This window comes from Sus scrofa, chromosome 15 (genome assembly GCF_054392235.1).
Source record: "Sus scrofa isolate SSC_HxYL_T2T_F1_AM1 chromosome 15, Sscrofa_HxYL_maternal_Yorkshire_Landrace_v2.0, whole genome shotgun sequence".
Taxonomy (NCBI): domain Eukaryota; kingdom Metazoa; phylum Chordata; class Mammalia; order Artiodactyla; family Suidae; genus Sus; species Sus scrofa.
Window position 1 is genome coordinate 119,653,105 of NC_139397.1, and position 19,369 is coordinate 119,672,473.

Here is a 19,369-nt window from a genome sequence, read left to right on the forward strand (position 1 = left end):
CCCTCCATCCAAAGAAGCACAGCATAAAATCAAATCTAGGCTCACCAAAGTGTTAATAATGGCTTAATTTTCTTCATTTTGTTTAGACATTTTAGAAAAATAATAAGTATTCATTTCACATGGAAAACTACAGATATTTTGAAGTTTAAGGTTAAGAAGGAGTAAGGGGATGGTGTGGATATGACATACAGGAGTAGGAAGAGCTGCTGGAAGACAGCCTTCGTGGAATAACGTCCTCATGGGGGGGGGGGGGAGGTGTCTCAGATATTGGTCTCTACCACCGAAATCCATTCCTCTTTCCTAATTTAAGCATAAATGTAGATACTAGCTTTGGGGAAAATTAATGATTGTTACAGCTCTGATCAAAATAACGTTTCATTGTAGCCTAATGTGTAAAATGATGGGAGCAGTGCTGTTTCTGTAAGTTCTGGTGTTAGATGTGAAATGTGTGTATTAATGCTTCTTGCAGTTAGTCAAGTAGACACTTTTTGTAAAATTCATGTTCATGAAACAGAAGTTTCATAAGGTAAAATGCAGTTTTTGAAATTAGACACTAATTTTATTTAGGAAAGCTCTTCTTATCTGAATCATACAAAGGCCATGTGAAATCTATGAAATATCCTCATACTCGGTGACTTAGCATTGTTTATATCCCTATCAAATGCAGTATATGAAGTAAAGGAAAACTTTTTTTTCCCCTAAAAACCAAATAGATAACTCTAGATAACCATACCTTACAATTTTTTTTCAAGCAAGATTAATTAGCAAACCACAACACTTTTGAAGTTGCACACATTATAATAGGGCAAATAGTACAATACTACTGTTTTAAATTACAGCTATTTTTCCAGCTCTCTTTAACAAGTGAACATTGTTTAAAATTCCAGTATGAAGCAGGTCTCCTTAAGACTCAGTTATCAGAGGAAACCCATGTTGCTGGTACCCACTGAGGCTCCTCCTGAGCCTTCTGAACTGCAGACAGCAATTGAGCACATGCATCTTGCAAGTTGTCATTCACAATCACGTGATCAAAAAACTGGCCAAACTGAGACTCCATTTTCTGGGCTAAATCCTCCATCTCTTGTAGATCTTCCTCCTTTAAGAGAAATAGGAAAATATGCATAGCACAAATATAATGAGACAAACAGAAATAATGTGCAACTTGTTATGCTGTTACATTCAGTTGCATAGCTCTTTACAAAAAGTTAGCTCATATAAATGTCCTCCATTCTAAACCACAAAACTTACGTTTCTATCTTTAGTCTTACTTAATGTCTCCCAGGTCAGGTTTTCCACAAAATTAAGTAACAATTTGTAGATAGACCCATCCTCTTAATTTCCCATTTGGACTTAAATTATCTTACTCTATTATCTAAACACTTGAAGCTCTCAAACTACATACTAAAGAAAACCAAAGAAATTTTACCAGTTAAATATGAGTCAAATTTAAACAAATTTCAAATGAACATTAATCTGATAAGAATGACATTATTTTGCAGCTACAAAATGGCCACTTTGAACATAAGGATGGTATGACCTGGTTTTTTGGCATTAGGCATGCCTATATGATTCCTTGCTTCATAATGACTGAATTCAGCTGTAATATTGTCTATTTCTACTATTGTGAAGAGTTCATTTAGTCAGGGTCATTGCCCTTTACTTGGCTATAATGCATTAAATTCATTAATGTTATTTTCATATTTGTCCACAATGATGAAAATAATACAACTTGTTGCCAATGCAATCATAAACACAAATATTAATGCAACCCCTAAGCTCTTGTGGCAGTACTCCTTTATAAGGTGACCATATATATGCTCCAAAAACAATTTTGTTAATTTGCTTAAATTGCCATAAAAATGAGAACAGAATTTTATATTCCCATAAAACTCTGAGAATATATCCATAGACTCCACTGTCTGAAAAGCAAGCTGGAGAATCAAACTTTCATGCAGTAGTCATTTAAAAAAATAACAAAGATTAAAATAATGGGAGATAGGAGTTCTCTTATGGTGCAACAGGTTAGTGATCCAGTGTCAACAATCCAATGTTTGGCATGGGTTCGATCCCTGGCCCAAGAAATTCCATATGCCATGAGCGTGGCCAAAAAGAAAAAAAATAATAGGAGATGAAAACAATAATGTAAAGGTACTTTATGTACACTTTAGTAGCACATATACCCAAATTGGAACAATATAGAAATTAGCATGGCCCCTATGCTAGGATGACATGTAAATTTTTGGAGCAGTTCATATGCTTAATTTCAGTTCTGCAAGTTGAAAAATTTCTGGAGATCTGCTTCATAATATGAGTAGGCTTTACTGAACTGTACACTTAAAAATGGTTAAAATGGTTAAGTGTTGTGTTTTATGTGTTTTTTACCACTTACAAAATAAGTGGATGTAGTATCTTGACCTAGATAATGGTTACCTGGGTGCATACATGTAAAAAATTCATCGAGCTATACATTTAAAAATTTTTTATGTTTAAATGTATTATAAAGATGCCTCATATTACAGATGAGATAATGGACTACAGCATTTTTAAAGTAAGCAAACTTTTTTTTTTTTTTTTTTTTTTGCTATTTGTTTGGGCCGCCCCCGCGGCATATGGAGGTTCCCAGGCTAGGGGTCGAATTGGAGCTGTAGCCGCTGGCCTACACCAGAGCCACAGCAACACGGGATCCGAGCCGCGTCTGCAACCTACACCACAGCTCAGGGCAACGCCGGATCCTTAACCCACTGAGCAAGGGCAGGGACCGAACCCGCAACCTCATGGTTCCTAGTCGGATTCGTTAACCACTGCACCATGACGGGAACTCCCAAACTTTTTATTTGCAAAATATTTTGCTTTTGTAAAATAAATAATCCATTTTAAATACACACACCCAGTTTCTGTGTGGCTTTGTAAATTGTGGCTTGAGAGCATTTTTTTTTTTAAGATAGACCCCAAAAGAGGAGAAAAAATAGGTGTACCATCATAGTAAATATTAAACTTTATTTTAATATCTATAAATAATGTCCAACAAAAAGGATAAATCATAAGGGCATTACTCATTAGAAACAAAAGTTACATTTCTTAACATTGGGATGCTGTGGAAATAATATAGTGATTTTTGTCTATGAGAAATAAAACAGTATGTTCATCCATTTCCTCTGCATCTTACCTTGAACTTCATGTCCACAAAGTAGTCTGTAATGATCTTGGCATTTTTCCGAGATCGCTTCATACAACTCATGCTAGATGGCTTTATAAATATGACATAGGGCTTCAATTCCTGGGTTCGAGCCACTTGAATACCCTACACAGAAAAATTTAATGTGCATTTAAAAACAGAAGTCCAACTGGCCAAAATAGCTCAGTTGGGAGAGCATTAGACTGAAGATCCAAAAACAGAGATCCTAATTTCCTGTAGTCAATACAAATGTTCTCAAAATTTCTAAGACCAGAAATTAACAGTTATATTTAGCCAGAGTATATTCTCATATACTCCCAAGTCCTCAATTCAAAAAATATTAATAATTAAGAGATGGAGTTCTAGAATCAAAATAAGTTCAAATCCTGGCTCTTCCTCTTACTAGCCACGACACCCTTACTGAAATCTGAGAATAGGATTCTATATAAGATCTCATGGGAAAGACAAAGACAGACTCTCAAGGCCAATCAGCTCTAGTTTCACCCTCACTTCCCTTTTTTCTTGCCAGAATCTCACACTGGATACTACTTACATCTTCACATTTGACCACTCACTTTGACCCAAGTAAGAACAAATCTCTTTGTCTCCTGATGCTCTTTAGCACACAAGATACATTTTTAAATGACCACAAAAAACACAAAGAAAATGCAAGGATTGTAAAAATTTGAACTACACATTGTATGTTCTCTATCTTAACTTGCTCACTCCTGCTCTAGTTCACATATGGTCTCAGGGAAGCAGCTATAGGGATGATAACATAGGAAGCTTGCCTCCTTGTATGGAGCAACATTTTATTCCCTCCACAAGAAGTTCCTCGATGCCTTTGTGATCAAGATCAAAGCAAGAGTCTCAGTTTTCTTTATGGCTACTTGCTCAGTTTTGTTTTTGTGTCTGAGAAGCTAGATTTCCCCCCCCCCAACTAAAGACACAATAATTGGCAATTGATTCTTCACATAAGAGCATGGCCCTTAGATATGGGAAGTGGTCTTATCCTTAAAAGGCTAACAGAATAAAGTGTCTCAACTATGACCTACAGCTCGTGCATAAAATGAATGACTTGCATTTGTTACTCTGGGGAGATGGAGAATATTCCACTACAGACCCACCTGTGGCTCTAAGTCCATGACACAGATCTTGCCTTCATCAAGGACTGCTTGAACAGCATCCACACTGGTGCCATACAGGTGGCCTTTGTACTCACCATACTCGAGCATCCTGCAAGGTGGGACCAAGAAAACAATAACTCTTTCTATATATACAGGTAAAATAGTATTAGTAATAACAAGAAGATAAGCTCCAACAGAATAGAATAAAATATGTGAAATTTGCTGGCACAAAAAGAATTAGTGAATATTTGACAGGAGAAAAAAAATATATTAGTAGATCTTGGACTTAACTGCTTCTCCAAATTCTCCAAAATTTGCAACTCAATTCTGCTCCCTCTCTGAATCCAATGAATTGGTGAACTATTATGTTAATATATATTTCCTTGTTTAATTCTTCAGAAACAAAAATAAATCCCCTCAGAAGTTTTAGACAATGAATAAAAATAGGGAATCATTTTTTTTTGTTTCTTTGGTTTTTGTCTTTCTAGGGCCACGCCCGTGGCATATGGAAGTTCCTAGGTTAGGGGTCAAATTGGACCTGCAGCTGCTTGCCCACAGTATCCAAGCCATGACTGCCACCTACACCACAGCACATGACAACACCAGATCCTTAACCCACTGGGCAAGACCAGTGATTGAACCCATATCCTCATGGATACTAGTTGGGTTCGTTACCACTGAGCCACGACGGGAATTCCTGGGGAATCTATTTTGAATGTAAAATGACCAGAGGAGAAAATTAGCTTCTAAACGTCTAGATTACCTGTGACTGTACATGAGACTTTCAAATGTTTCCTTTGACACATAGTGATATTCACGACCATCCATTTCGTAACTCTTTTTGGAACGAGTAGTATCTATTTAAAAAGGGAATTTTTAAAAAGGTTTTAGAATCTTCAAAATGTTTGTATTATACATATGCATTTGGATAAAGCTGTCTGATCTAATAAATACATAAAAAGATAAATATATGCTAGAACCAAAAAAAGGAGCCTAAATTGGTGATAAGAAAGTAGAAGTTCTCATACCAAAATCCATTCATCTGGAAATCTTTGTTAAGTGTTCATGGTGTAGAGTAGATAAGAATGTGTTGTGTATTCAGCCAGGACAAGGAGCCCCTAAAGGAACTGCTGCTATTATTTCCAAATAGAAAGAGGTGAGTTATACATGGACCCTAAATGCCTAAGGCCCCCAGATAGCAAAACCAGTAGTATGTTTAGATAGTGCATTTGCTAAGATCTCATTTCATCTTTCATACTCCTAGCTAGATGAATTGTTATAGTTTACTAATAAGTTCACTAGGAAGTAAATGAAGATTTTAAAGAGTAACTAACTTGCTTGCATAAACAAAACTAATGAAAAGCAAAGCTGAAAACAAGAACCTAGATGCTCTGACTCCTCCTAGGCTTATTTCTTCTGCTATACAAGGTTGTCTCAGATTTGAAAGGAAGAAGGCCCAGGAGAGTCTGGGGTCGGGCCCAGATGCATTAATATCCAAGTGAGAGGGTGATTAGTTTTAAGGCTCTCCAGAAAGGAAAGACTGGTGGAGTCTGGATTCAGTCTGATTCCTCGATGTGACCACTTTAAGTATAGATTCTTCAGCTTAGATAGCACTGGGTGTAGAACATAGGAATTCACTGAATACCTAAAGGTGATTCAGTGTCTGCACATCCATGTATTCAACTAACCTATACTGAGTGCTTATGTTCCAGATGTCATATTACGTTTTTAGAACACAAAGATGAATAAGACACATTTCCAACTCTGTGTCCTGTATGTACTGCAAAGCTACCAGTCCCTTAACCTACATTACAACAAATTCTCCTTATTCATGTATATTTGTACTTAATAAAGTTTAAGGATGAAATAGGTCAACATCTGATTATATCAACACTTGGAAATGACCAAGTAGGAACTTGAAACCATCCCTAAATGATAAAAGGAGGTATGGACCTTTCAAGAGGCTCAAAAAGCAAATGTCATCTGGGGGTCATTTTTGTTTTTTCTTTATTCAACCCTCTCTTTAAACCCTTAGAGTTTCTATAGTTATATCATTTCTATAGCTTTGTACTGAAAAAAATTCCAGTAAAACATTCTAGTTCTCGGGTGATAGTGAATTATGTTAATATAAACCTAAGATGACCTTTTCTCCTTGGCTTCTATTGAACCATATTTTCAATGAGAAGTTAAAGTCTGGAAATTGGTGCACAACATGAGATGTTCATGTTAAGCTTAAAACTGTTCACCTAATTTAAAAAGCAAAATATGGGCAAAGTTTTCTCACTTTGAATGACAGCCCTCCAGACTCCTTATGATTCATCTGTGGGCATTTTATTTTTACGTAGATTATTGAAAATGGCGATTTCTTTATTAATTTGTGTTTTTGAGATTAATGCCCATTCTTACATATGTAAACAGTACTTGGAAAGCACAACCTCTAGAACGTGATGATAAAGCAACTTTGCTTCCCCTGGCCCTGGATGAAAATCTAGAAATTCCTGTGACTCTTCTGATTGCTATGACATTTAAAAAAATAGTTCATTGTCATTCATGTCAAAAACTCAGTCTCGATTTAACAATTAAAATTCCATTCCCGTGTAATCATCAAAATTATGAACTGCACTTATATTTTAGGCTTCTTCTCCCCACAGTTGGCTCAGACTTGCTGTACCCAGGGAAACCAGCAGAGAAGCCAGAAGTCAGGAAAGGGAGTTTGATTCACGTCTCTTCCCTTTCATTCCCCCAGTTTTATAACTACCTCTCCAAGGCCATGTGCAGAGGGGAAGGGGAGAGGAAAGCAGGGCAGGAAAATCCTTTCTTAACTGATGCTCATGCTAGCTGCTCCTGGCTCCTTTAGATCTGGCAGGTGTTTCAGTCTGGCTCTTTATCTCCTGGAGGATGTAGTGGGTTACTTTGCAAACCTTCCCACCACCACCACCACTGCTGGGTGTCTCAAATCTTCTCTATTCCTCCTGGTCATTTCTGATTTCTTCTACACCCTCAGGTACCTGAGGGTTCATTTTTGGCCTGCTTTTACTGAGGCTGCCACTTGGGTAGGAGCCAAGATAATCCAGGGCTGACTTGCCCCCACAGTATCCGCCCAGATCTGGTCCTTGGGAAAAATCACAACTCTCACTGTGACAGACTCTAAAAGGGCAGCTATCTCCCAAAATACAGCCTTTGGTCACTTCCTCTAAGCTCTCATCCTTTGGTTTTTCAGACACAATTCCAACACCAACTTTCTGTTCCTCTCATATAGCAAGGAACACATATTAAGTTTTTTCCACATATTAGTTGGTTGTCCTCAGTTCCTCTCTCTCTTGCCTTGAGGTAAAAGGGAAGCACCCACACCCACATGCTCCTCCACCTTGGATGGTATAATACCTATAGGTTTATATTAAATTTTATGTGGACATATTACAATTTTTAAATAAAAAATAAGATAAAGCACTTAAAGAGCCAAGCACACTGCCAGGAAGACAGTAAGTCCTGAATGAATATTAGCCATTATTGCTAAATATTTATTTTACCTGAAAGGTTATCTATTTGATTGCTAAGAAATGGAAAAAAGAATCACCTTTTAAACTACACATAGAACTACCATTTGATCCAGCAATCCCACTCCTGGGCCTCTATCCAGAGAAAACCACAACTCGCAAAGACACATGTACTCCAATGTTCATTGCAGCACTATTTACAATAGCCAAGACATGGAAACAACCTAAATGTCCATCGACAGAGAAGTGGATCAAGAAGAAATGGTACATATACACAATGGAATATTACTCAGCCATTAAAAAGAACGAAATACCAGCATTTTTTGCAACATGGATGGACCTAGAAACTATCATGCTAAGTGAAGTCAGCCATACAATGAGACACCAACATCAAATGCTTTCACTGACATGTGGAATCTGAAAAAAGGACAGACGGAACTTCTCTGCAGAACAGATGCTGACTCACAGACATTGAAAAACTTATGGTCTCTGGAGGAGACAGTTTGGGGGGTGGGGGGATGTGCCTGGGTTGTGGGATGGAAATCCTGTGAAATCAGATTGTTATGATCATTATACAACTACAGATGTGATAAATTCATTTGAGTAATAAAAATAAAATAAAATAAAATAAAAATAAAAGCCTAGCTAGCTACACGCTAGTAAATCAATTTCTGCTATTAAAATAAATACAGTTAGAAATATTGAGTAATAGCTACTCTGTCTTATATTTTTTTCAATAAAGATGGTATATACAGTTAAGTGAGACTGGTGCATCTGCATAGGCAAAGAAAGTTTTACCAAAACATGAACCCCTATGAAAGAAAAAGTAAAACATACGTGGCACAGCGCTTTGAAAACGGTTAGGATTAAGTTCAATAAGTTGCCTTCTCAGTTCATTTACTCCAACACCGGAAGGTCCTAAATACAAAATATCACATAAAGAAATTATTAGAGGTAGATAAATATAGTTATGTGGTGAAGTCATCATTTCAATCCATCTGTTGAAGACACTTGAGAGCGCGTGCTTTGGGGAAAATAACGTAGCTTTCATTCTCATGAACTTTAATAACCCCAGAAAACTCTTGAGAATTTTCCTGTTGACCCATGGAGTAACTGACACTTCTTCAACATTCAGAAATATGGATTTCCCATCATGGCGCAGCAGAAACGAATCTGACTAGGAACCATGAGGTTGCGGGTTCGATCCCTGGCCTTGCTCAGTGGGTGGTTGGGGATCTGGCGTTGCCCTGAACTGTACTGTAGGTTAGATTTGGCTTGGGTCCCATGTTGCTGTGGCTGTGGTGGAGGCCAGAGGCTACAGCTCCAATTAGACCCCTAGCCTGGGAACCTCCATATGCCACAGGTGCGGCCCTAAAAAGACAAAAAGACAAACAAACAAACATTCAGAAATTTGATAGGGAACTGCAGGAACCCGTCACCCCAGCAAATTTCATCTGATGCTAGACACTCGGAATTCTCTAGCCTCATGTCAGTTCATCTGAGATAAGCTGCCTTTCCTCTTCCAATGAAATTTGTATCACATCACAACACAGAAATCAGCTTCCATGATTATAGAATTCAGGGCCACACTTCCTCAAAGATGGTGGAGGCAATACCCCATGCGCAACTAGAGGCAGGGCTGGCGTCATGGGCAGAGGACTCTGCAGGTACACAAGCCCAAGCTTAGGAGGCTGTGCTTGGCTTGCTGCTCTTCTTTTGCCACGCTTTAGTTCTTAATCATTTTTAAATAAGGGGCTTTTGCATTTTTATTTTGCCCTGGGCCCTGAAAGTTCTGCAGCTGGTCCTGGCTGTAAGGTATGTTGTTCTGCTCTTAGGGACCTGCCTTGATCACAGTTGGAATACACAGGGAAGATGGCAGTAAGACTTAGTTACTGCTGCTGCAGGGATCTTGGTCACAAAGCAGGTTGCCCCAGCACTGTACTTACCCTGTTATTTAGCACCAAGGATGCAGTCCAGAAGACTTTTACACATTCTTCTAAAGGAGATGGTTACAAATTTCTTAGGGAAGTGGATGTTAAGAATTAAAAAAAAAATTTTCTTGGCATGCAGAAGTTCCCAGACCTGGGATCAAACCCATGCCACAGCAGTGACAATGCCTGATCCTTAACCACTAGGCTACCAAAGAACTCCAAGGATATTTATTCCTTTTTGTTTGTTTTTGTTTTTCGTTGTTGTTGTTGTTGCTGTTTTGTTTTGTTTTGCCATTTCTTGAGCTGCTCCTGCAGCATATGGAGGTTCCCAGGCTAGGGGTCCAATCGGCGCTATAGCCAACGGCCTACGCCAGAGCCACAGCAACACGGAATCCGAGCCACATCTGCAACCTATGCCATAGCTCAGGGCAATGCAGGATCCCCAACCCACTGAGCAAGGCCAGGGATTGAACCCACAACCTCATGGTTCCTGGTCGGATTTGTTAACCACTGAGCCACGATGGGAACTCCGGATATTTATTTCTAATATAGGCTCATGATTCAGTATGGGGGAACACACATCAATGCTTTTAAAACAAATTCTAAACAGAAGAAAAAAAATTCAGTTATAACCTGATCATATTACCTCTTATACATGTTCATATGCAACATGGCATACTACATTCAGTTAGAGATAATAATGTCATGATCGACAAGGTTTTATTTATAAACACACACAGAAACCAAGCTTCATTATTTTTTTAAAAATGTTTGTATATGGAGGTCCACGAATGGTCCTCCTTTTACCACTAGGAATGCAAGACTACTGAATCCAGGAAAGCCTCCCTGTGGATGAGTGAGCCCTGCCCACGGGGACATACCCACGAGCACGATGAGGCGGTGCTTGTTTGCAGGGTGGCGCTGGTACCTCACCACCTCTTCGTAAGGGGCGCCCACTGCGCCATAGCAGTTGCTGGCACCGCTCACTTTGGCGCGCAGCTGGCTGAGGTGGGACTTGCGGCGGCAGAGGCGCATGCTGCGGCGGAAACCAGCTGCAGGGGTGGAAAAGCAGGGAACTTGTGATCGAAGGCAGGAGAGGTAGCTTCCTGCCACACATCTGATGGAGCATGCACTGACTGTGATGTTAATTAATACACATCTGTTAAAGGGAGAAGGTAGGAAGCAACTCGAAGGAAAAACAGCAAAATGCTCCACGTTACCTTTACGTTGCATCCAGCGCCCACCATGTGCTGGCATCGACTCGGTGCCAGGGACGATCACGGTCAACTAAACCAAGCCCATTTCCTCATGAAATTTACATTTTATGGAGGAGGAGAGATAAAAGTAGCAACAAAAATAAGTGCTTAGGGAGTTGTCCTAGTGGCGCAGCAGAAATGGACTAGGAACCATGAGGTTTCGGGTTGGATCCCTGGCCTCGCTCAGTGGGTTGAGGATCCTGCATTGCATCAGCTGTGGTGTAGGTCCCAGATGCAGCTGGGATCTGGCGTTGCTGTGGCTCTGGCATAGGCTGACAGCTATAGCTCCGATTAAACCCCTAGCCTGGGAACCTCCATATGCGGCGGGTGCAGACCTAAAAAGACCAAAAAAGAAAAAAAAAGTGCTTAGAAGAAGGGCAAGTGGCTAGAGAGTGAGGGGAATGCTTTTTCAGGTTGGTGGTTCAGTTAAGCCTCTGAAAGGTTGCATTGAGCAGGGGCAATGCCATTTCCTGAGCGGAAGGGGGAGAGGTGGGAAATGGGGTTGGAGAGGAAGCCAGGAGGTCACAGAGAGACTTGGACCAGTGTTGGATTGTGATCAAAGTGGGATGGGAAGTCACTGGATGTGGGAGAGCTGGCTATGTCATGATTTGATTTCTGAAGACTTTCTGGTAGCTGGGGGCAGGATGTAAACTGCAGGGACAGTAAGTATAGGCTCAAGCAAGAGGCACTGCAGTGTCTGAGGTAAGGAAGGATGGTGGCTTGGGCCAGGCTGCAAACTGGTGGGAGCAGGCTTATTACATTTTTTAGATGGATACATTTAGACACAAACAGGTTAGATGGTTGCCCACAACTGTGTGATCCGTGGTGGAGGGGGACTTCTTGGTGGTGATTTTAGACTGCTTGCCTTAAATTTGCCTACTGAATCATAGGGCTTTCTAGTATTTTCAGAGATGTTCCCAGGTTCTCTCAGAAGACAGAGCGAGGGATTATACGTGTGCGCATGAATCAATACACACACATTTACATTGCTTGTATCTATATATATTGAACATTATGTGTTTACACCAATTCCTACAAGACCAGTTCAACCCTACAGTTTTCATTCTGGCCTCCCGCCCTTTCCGTATGCAGAATTCCTTTTTCTAAAAGTGGGAGATCTGGCTCTTATTATCCTCAATACTTTTACTTATTGTATTAACCAAGCGCACCTATGCAGAACAGGGGCTGCGCATTATCAGCAGCCTGGCAGAAAGTGTCAAGCCCAGCCCAGGTGAGGAGGGTGTCTTTGTAGAGGCTGTGAGGTAGCAGGGATCAGGTGATGGCAGCTGCCCTGCTTGCTTTACTCGTGCCCCAACAACCTGCTCTAGGCCGCCATCACCCCTGCTCAGGCTCTGATGCACTACCCCAGCCTGCTTCCTCCTTTGTGTTCATGCCTATCCTGTTCAGGCTGCCTAATGGCTTTGGGGCTGAATTATTCGGGAAGAGATGCTGAAGAGTAGCCCCATGTTGTTTTTAAAGTTCCCCGATGATTCCACCATGCATTGAGGCCTGGGAACCAGCATTCTACCTTATAGACCCTGCAGCCCTGCTGTTTGTTTGCCCGCCGTCTCGAGTAAGGAGGAAGCCCGGCTTGGTTACCCAGCATGGTTTTAATTGAGTGGTAAAGGTGTTTGGTCCTCCCGAAAGCTCTGCCCAGTTAGATTATGGAAGTGGGACCATGAAAACTATTTAGAACTATTTAGAACAACTTACTAGAATAGTCTGGAAGAAAACAAAAAGTTCGTTTTTGACGAATAATGAATAGATATCCAATGTAAACCAGACGAGTTACAATAAACAATCAACATATAAGAACACTGATTTAAAGAAAAGAAGCCAGAACAAGGAACAAGTTTGGGAGTGTCCATCAGCAAAAGAAGTTTTCAGAAGAGCCAGGTTCATTCACAATGATATGACCATAACTTAACAAGTGACAAAGACTCACCTCTTATGAAGCATTACGTACCAATATAGAACTTCTGACCACAGCCGACGAATTCCTCCTTGTCTGGAACATAGAAAATGGCAGGAATAGATGGAGGAGAAGAAGAGGTTTACTTAGAATGGATGCATGAAATTGTCTTCAAATCTCCAAGCGACACGATTTCCATAGATGGCAGCACAGCTGAATGTATCCTTGGGTGGCTCATTAAAGAATGTCCTAAACATTTTCCATCCTATCACATGCATCAAACTATAAAGAGATACTCTTCAGAAATTTGGCAATACACTGCATATATTCTGTCTAATATGGTTGGAAAAAAAGCTATTTTACTCGTTTAAAATTACAAAAAAAGATATAGTCATAGTAAGAACATATACATTTGGGCATATATTTTTAAATGCATCCAAAGAAAGCTGATTTTTAAAAAAGGAGACTCATAAATTGGTGTTGACTTTAACTCATAGATATGATGTGCTGTAGGTCCTATATTTAATCTGTTAGAAACGGTTCATTCTGTATAAAATTAGTATTTGCTCTATGGCTGCCAATTGTTTCTGACTGTCCAGGAATCCAAGAAACAAAAGTGAGGAAAACTGTGCCCAGTGGTTCTGTAACATCTAGAGCTAGCTTAAACTCCTGTCTCTGCTTTACTGGGGTCTCAGAAAAATTGTTATAAACCCTGGAAAAAACATATCATTAAAATGCTGGGAGCTCCCTGCATGGCTCAGCGGTTAACAAACCTGACTAGGATCCAGGAGGATGTGGGTTTGATTCCTGGCCTTGCTCAGTGGGTTAAGGATCCAGAGTTGGCATGAGCTGTGGTGTAGGTGGCAGATGCAGCTCAGATCCCGCATTGCAGTGGCTGTGGCGTAGGCCAGCAGCTGTAGCTCCGATTCAATCCCTAGTCTGGGAACTTCCATATGCCACAGGTGTGGCCCTAAAAAGCAAAATAAAATAAAATAAAATAAAATAAAATAAAACGCCATTTTCAAATTACTTTTTGCTAACATACATTCCTTTTCACTTATACAACTCTGTTCTGATCATTGAAATAAGATATAAAGAGCATTTGTTCATAGAATAAACTGAAATATATACATTACAAAGATTTATATATATATAAAAAAACTAAATATATGTATAAAAGTTTATATATATAACCTAAATATATATGTAAAGTTTTATATGTATATAAAACCTTTTTTTCTTAAACTTTGTTTTTTTAACATACATGTTAAATAGTAAAGAAAATACACCAAAATCAATTTCATCTTCTGGTAAGAAAGCATATTTTTAAACTGCAATATGTCAATGGCTTTAAAAGGAAGTGTTTACTTAGGGATATATTCATAAAGCTTAATTACTTTTATTGTTCATTTAAACATATTTTCTATGACAGCGAATACCTCATCATTGATTTCACCCTAAAATATCTCATCTTATCTTAAAATATATCCAGCCAAGTATTCCCGTTGAGGCACTGAAAGATCTCAAACATAACTCTATTTGGTCTGCTAAAAACACAAAAATGAACAATTACCTTCAGAAAGTTCTTCTGGATTTTTGGTAAGTGAGGAAGTAGACATGAAAAAGTTAAGCCTTTGAGAAGATCGAGTTGGCAAAATAAAGACAAACAACAATAAGGACAAACAACACAAGGGCAGTATTCATGTTACTGTTAGGGAAAGTTGTGGCCTCGGTAGGAGATGCCAAAGCACAGCACGAGATGTTCATGTTGAGCTTAAAACTGTTCACTTAATTTAAAGAGCAAAATATGGGCAACGTTTTCTCACTTTGAATGACGGCCCTCCAGATTCCTTATGATTCATCTGTGGGCATTTTATTTTTACGTAGCTTATTGAAAATGTTGACTTCTTCATTAATTTGTGTTTTTGAGATTAATGCCCATTCTTACATATGTGCACAACTGGAGACCCAGAAACTCCTCGGACCCAACTCTGCTGCCCAGCAGACAATAACTTTTCCTGCAAGTTGCTTATCTGGACTTTCCTGAAGATTTCCTATCCATGCAGACTTCTTTCAGTTGACACAGAATAGGGCTTGAAAGAGAGAAATTAGAGGAAGGCAAGTGGTTCAAACCTCCTCTTTCCTTTTGTCCTGGGAGCCATGTGGCTGCAGTCCTGAGAAGTGGAGGAGGTGGTGGAAGGGGCACCTGAACAGGGGCTACTGCAGCCTCTGGCCCAAGCATCCTTATTCCTCACCCATCCCCATGTCCAGATACACATTTCCACCTCCAGTTGGACCCTTGAAGACAGGTGCAATGGACCACAGAGCATACTGTTTCTTTATTTTCTAGACATCTTGAAACATCCATAATCCCTGTTTTTGTTTGGGGGGTTTTATTGTATATTTGTTTGTTTAAATGGCATTCCTAATTAGACTGTACCATGACCTCCAGAGAACTTCAAAGAGGTCACATTCAGAGAAGAGTTGGGACCCAAACTGAAGAAACTTTAACTGCCCATTAAGTGCTCTAAGTAACAGAATTAAGCACCATGAATGAATGTCAGGGTTATTTACTTAGAAGACATGCCAGCTGGGCACCAATTATTCCTCCATTGAGTTCCTAAGTGAGCTGGGTTCAGAATGTACTTGGAGGTTCTCACTCTTTCAACTAGAAGGCATCTAGAAGTGATGCTTTGGACCATAAAGGGCAGCTGTACGCTTTCTTGTGCAGTGTTGTTATTACAGACCTAGCTGCTGCTTGCCCCTATTTTTTCGTTCATAATAATGCTAGTTAACATGTAGGCATTTACATTCTAAGCATTTTTTTCTTAGATAAATCATTTTTCCCACTTTAGGCACTGGAGCACCTGAAGGACAGAGAGGTTAAGAGACAGAAGACCCCTTAGCTAGTGAGTAATGGGCCAAGATTCATGCCTGGACAATCTGGCTCCAGTCCATGACTTTGACCATTGCACAATATTGCCTCTCCTTTCACAGATGTCACAAATACCTCTAAGCCTCAACCACAGCTTTGGCATGTGGAGTGCCTCCCAGCAGAATGATGAGGTGAACAGAGCAAAGAAGGATGACTATAATTCAGAGGAGTTAAAAACTCAACTAATCCTGGAGCTCCCATTGTGGCTCAGCAGTAACAAACCCGGCTAGTATCCATAAGGACATGGGTACTATCCCTGGCCCTGTTCAGTGGGTTAAGGATCAGGCATTGCCGAGAGCTGTGGTGTAGGTCAGACATGGCTGGGATCTAGCATTGCTGTGGCTGTGGTGTAGGCCAGCAGCTGTAGCTCCGATTTGACCCCTAGCCAGGGAATTTCCATATGCCATGGGTACTGCCCTAAATAAAAAAAAAAAAAAAACAAAAAAAAAACATTCAAACCAATCCCACACATTGATCCATGTGTACCCCTAACAGGCCAACTATCTAACTGGAAATAGAAAATTTAGAAACAACATAAATGGTAACTAAACAGTTTAGGTGAGTAGTTCCCAACTCTGTTTCAATACTATCTTTTTTATAAGTAATTTTTATAGCAATCTCTTTACTCGTGTAGAATGAAATTCATAGATATAATCCAACACACATAATTTTAAAAACCAATGCAAAGCTCTAATTGTAATAGCAAGGAAAATAAAAAGGAAAGTCATATTTGAAAAGTATATATTTTTATAAAGTAAAGTAAATATAAAACTTTGGGCATGACTTTCTAGAATACACAAGCTATTATAGCTACTAAATCCAAGAAGCATGGATTTAAAGGAAGTGAGATGATCAGAAAATAGTTCTTATATGAAGTACAGAAAAATAGAAGAGCAAAGTAACAAGTGGACACTAGAATAAAAAGTATTCTGATAAATAATAACAGACCAGATTTATTGATACACATGGGAAAGAGAGAACTTGTCTTAACTGCAGTAGGTGTAATATGCCAAAGCAATTACAGACTGACAAAATGGAGAAAACAAAGAAATAACATACATTTGGAAACAGGTGAATAATGGTAACATGCTCCAAAAGTTCGTCGTTTTGTTCAAAATACTCTGTGGGGCTTGTTTTGTTCCTAAGAGCCTCAAACATTACTTTGAGGAACAGACACTTGATGAGACCATGTGTCTTCAACAATGACAATAACGTTAAAGAAAAAGAAAAGAATCGATTTGGTATAGAGATCTCATTTTCCAGTTTATTTACTACTCAGTAGGTACTAGACAGAATGTGTGGAATAAATTATTCAACAATTTCAAGGCAGTGTCTTTTTCTATTTAAATGTGTCTCTTTATAATGGCTCTCTTCTAAACCTTTCCTGTTACATCCTGTGAAAACTTACATCGCTATTGTGTATTAAAGAAGTGCTGGAGTTCCCGTCATGGTGCAGTGGTTAACGAATCCGACTAGGAACCATGAGGTTGCGGGTTTGGTCCCTGCCCTTGCTCAGTGGGTTAATGATCCGGCGTTGCCATGAGCTGTGGTGTAGGTTGCAGACGCGGCTCGGATCCCGCGTTGTATGGCTCTGGCGTAGGCTGGTGGCTACAGCTCCGATTCGACTGCTAGCCTGGGAACCTCCATATGCCGCGGGAACGGCCCAAGAAATGGCAAAAAGACAAAAAAAAAAAAAAAAAAAAAAAAGAAGTGCTTATTCAGATTTGTCATGAGTTTTGTCCATCAGGACCTTCGGAAGGTCTCACACACTGCAGGTCATCTAGCATTCTTGATTGGCACCAGTTAAATGCCAGTAGTGCCTCCAATCAACGTGACAACCAAAAAATGTCCCCGAGGGTTCCAAAATGTCTCTAATGAGAAGCACTGTCTAAGGTGACATATATAATATCTCACAACCATATTGTTGATGTATTTAAGCAATAATTGTATTATATTCCTAAAAAGTGTGTTATGCCAAAATTTGGAATATACTCTTACGAATCAATACCAAATACTTCTTTTTTTTTACTTACCAGATTCAAATGTTTCTTCATCTATGTTTTTCCATGGAGGCAAAAAAACAAAAAGTGTAGTTACATTACTATCCATACTGAGCTTATGGTTCAACAGTCTAATTTCTTGACCCTGTGACTCTGTACACACACCACTTTTTTTTTTTTTTTGGTTTTTTTTTTTTGTCTTTTTAGGGCCACATCTGTGGCTCATGGCGGTTCCCAGGCTAGGGGTCTAATCAGACCTGTACCTGCCAGCCTACACCACAGCTCACAGCAATGGTGGATCCTTAACCCACAGAGCAAGGCCAGGGATGGAACCCGCAACCTCACAGCTGCCAGTTGGATTTGTTTCTGCTGTGCCACAGAGGGAACGCCCGCATACCACTTTTTAAATATTCTTCTGAAGTCAAGGCCAACTCACTAGTGTTTCTATGGCACATAAAGCCTTAAGTGAGATATAGGGTACTCAGAAGTTGGGCTGTGATGACAAGAAGGGGTACAGCAGGAACTTAAAATAAATACAATAGTAAATAGAAGAGAATAAATAAAATAAAATTTTAAAAGAGGCTCAGAGGAAAGGAAAAGGTGGAATGCCACGGTAAACTCCAACAGATTGTTGGATATTGTACAGCTTTGCCGCTAGAGATCTGTCTGAAGCCTTGGGGGTCCATAGCAAGGGAAGTGTGGCAAGGAGGAGTAGACAAATGGCTTGACTGGGTTCCGGTTATTTAGTTGACTGAGAAATACCTGAGATAAACCAAATTACTCCTCAGTTAAAACAATTCTTGTTAGTGTTCTAAAGAGGCATTAAGCAATAAGAACCTGGAATTTGCATGGAGAGCAATTTGAAATATATAGCAACATTATCAACACACACATCCTTGGATTAGGCGCTATTGCATCTAAGGTATACGCACATATATGAAATGATGTATTCAGCATTTTTTATAATATAAAGAATGGGAAGAATTCAAATGTCTACCAATAAGTGGTTATATAAATGGACAATACCTTATTTAACCAATAGATTGTTTTAAAATATATAAGAAGGCTCTTTATGTACTATGATGGAATAATTTCCAAGATATATGAATGTTCAGTAAAAAGCCAGGAACAGAGCAATGTCTATAACATATCATCAAAAAGTACATGCATTTGTGTTTTAAAAAGAGGTAAGAACGACAGTGTGGGAGAGAAGAAAAAATGCATCATTGTACATGACATCTGTGGATGCCCAAGAAACTAGGAGCCCCAGAAGGGATGGCCAAGAAACTGAGAGCATTTATTGCCTCAAGAAAGAAAACGGAGGAATTCCTGTGGTGGTGCAGCAGAAACGAATTCAACTAGTATCCATGAGGTTGTGGGTTCAATCCCTGGCCTTGCTGCTGATGGTGGGGCCCTAAAAAGACAAAAAAATAAATAAAAATACAAATATGAATTAAAAAAAAAAAAAAGGTTGGTCTGGAGCCTGGAGACATTCCTCCAGCTGTGCTTCTCTTCCAAATGTCAGAACCAACAAAA

At 39.5% G+C, this 19,369-nt stretch overlaps 1 protein-coding gene, 1 long non-coding RNA gene and 1 other non-coding gene across 3 annotated transcripts in view; 1 reads left to right on the forward strand and 2 right to left on the reverse strand.

The window, feature by feature from the left end:
- LOC146396078 (uncharacterized) overlaps positions 1-19,369 on the reverse strand; it is a 1,511,729-nt gene that overhangs the window by 1,366,689 nt on the left and 125,671 nt on the right. The window lies entirely within an intron of this gene.
- MPP4 (MAGUK p55 scaffold protein 4) overlaps positions 538-19,369 on the reverse strand; it is a 46,466-nt gene continuing 27,634 nt past the window's right edge. The window contains exons 11-17 of the mRNA XM_021075034.2: positions 12,953-12,994; positions 10,612-10,782; positions 8,637-8,717; positions 5,066-5,159; positions 4,303-4,411; positions 3,167-3,301; positions 538-1,096 (exon numbers count right to left, since the gene is read on the reverse strand). Coding sequence (XP_020930693.1) covers positions 911-1,096; positions 3,167-3,301; positions 4,303-4,411; positions 5,066-5,159; positions 8,637-8,717; positions 10,612-10,782; positions 12,953-12,994 — 818 coding nt within the window. The 3' untranslated portion in view covers positions 538-910. The remainder of the gene's footprint in view (positions 1,097-3,166; positions 3,302-4,302; positions 4,412-5,065; positions 5,160-8,636; positions 8,718-10,611; positions 10,783-12,952; positions 12,995-19,369) is intronic.
- On the forward strand, positions 2,158-2,259 carry LOC146396085 (U6 spliceosomal RNA). Its single transcript, XR_014830677.1, has one exon. It is a non-coding gene; the product is annotated as a U6 spliceosomal RNA (small nuclear RNA).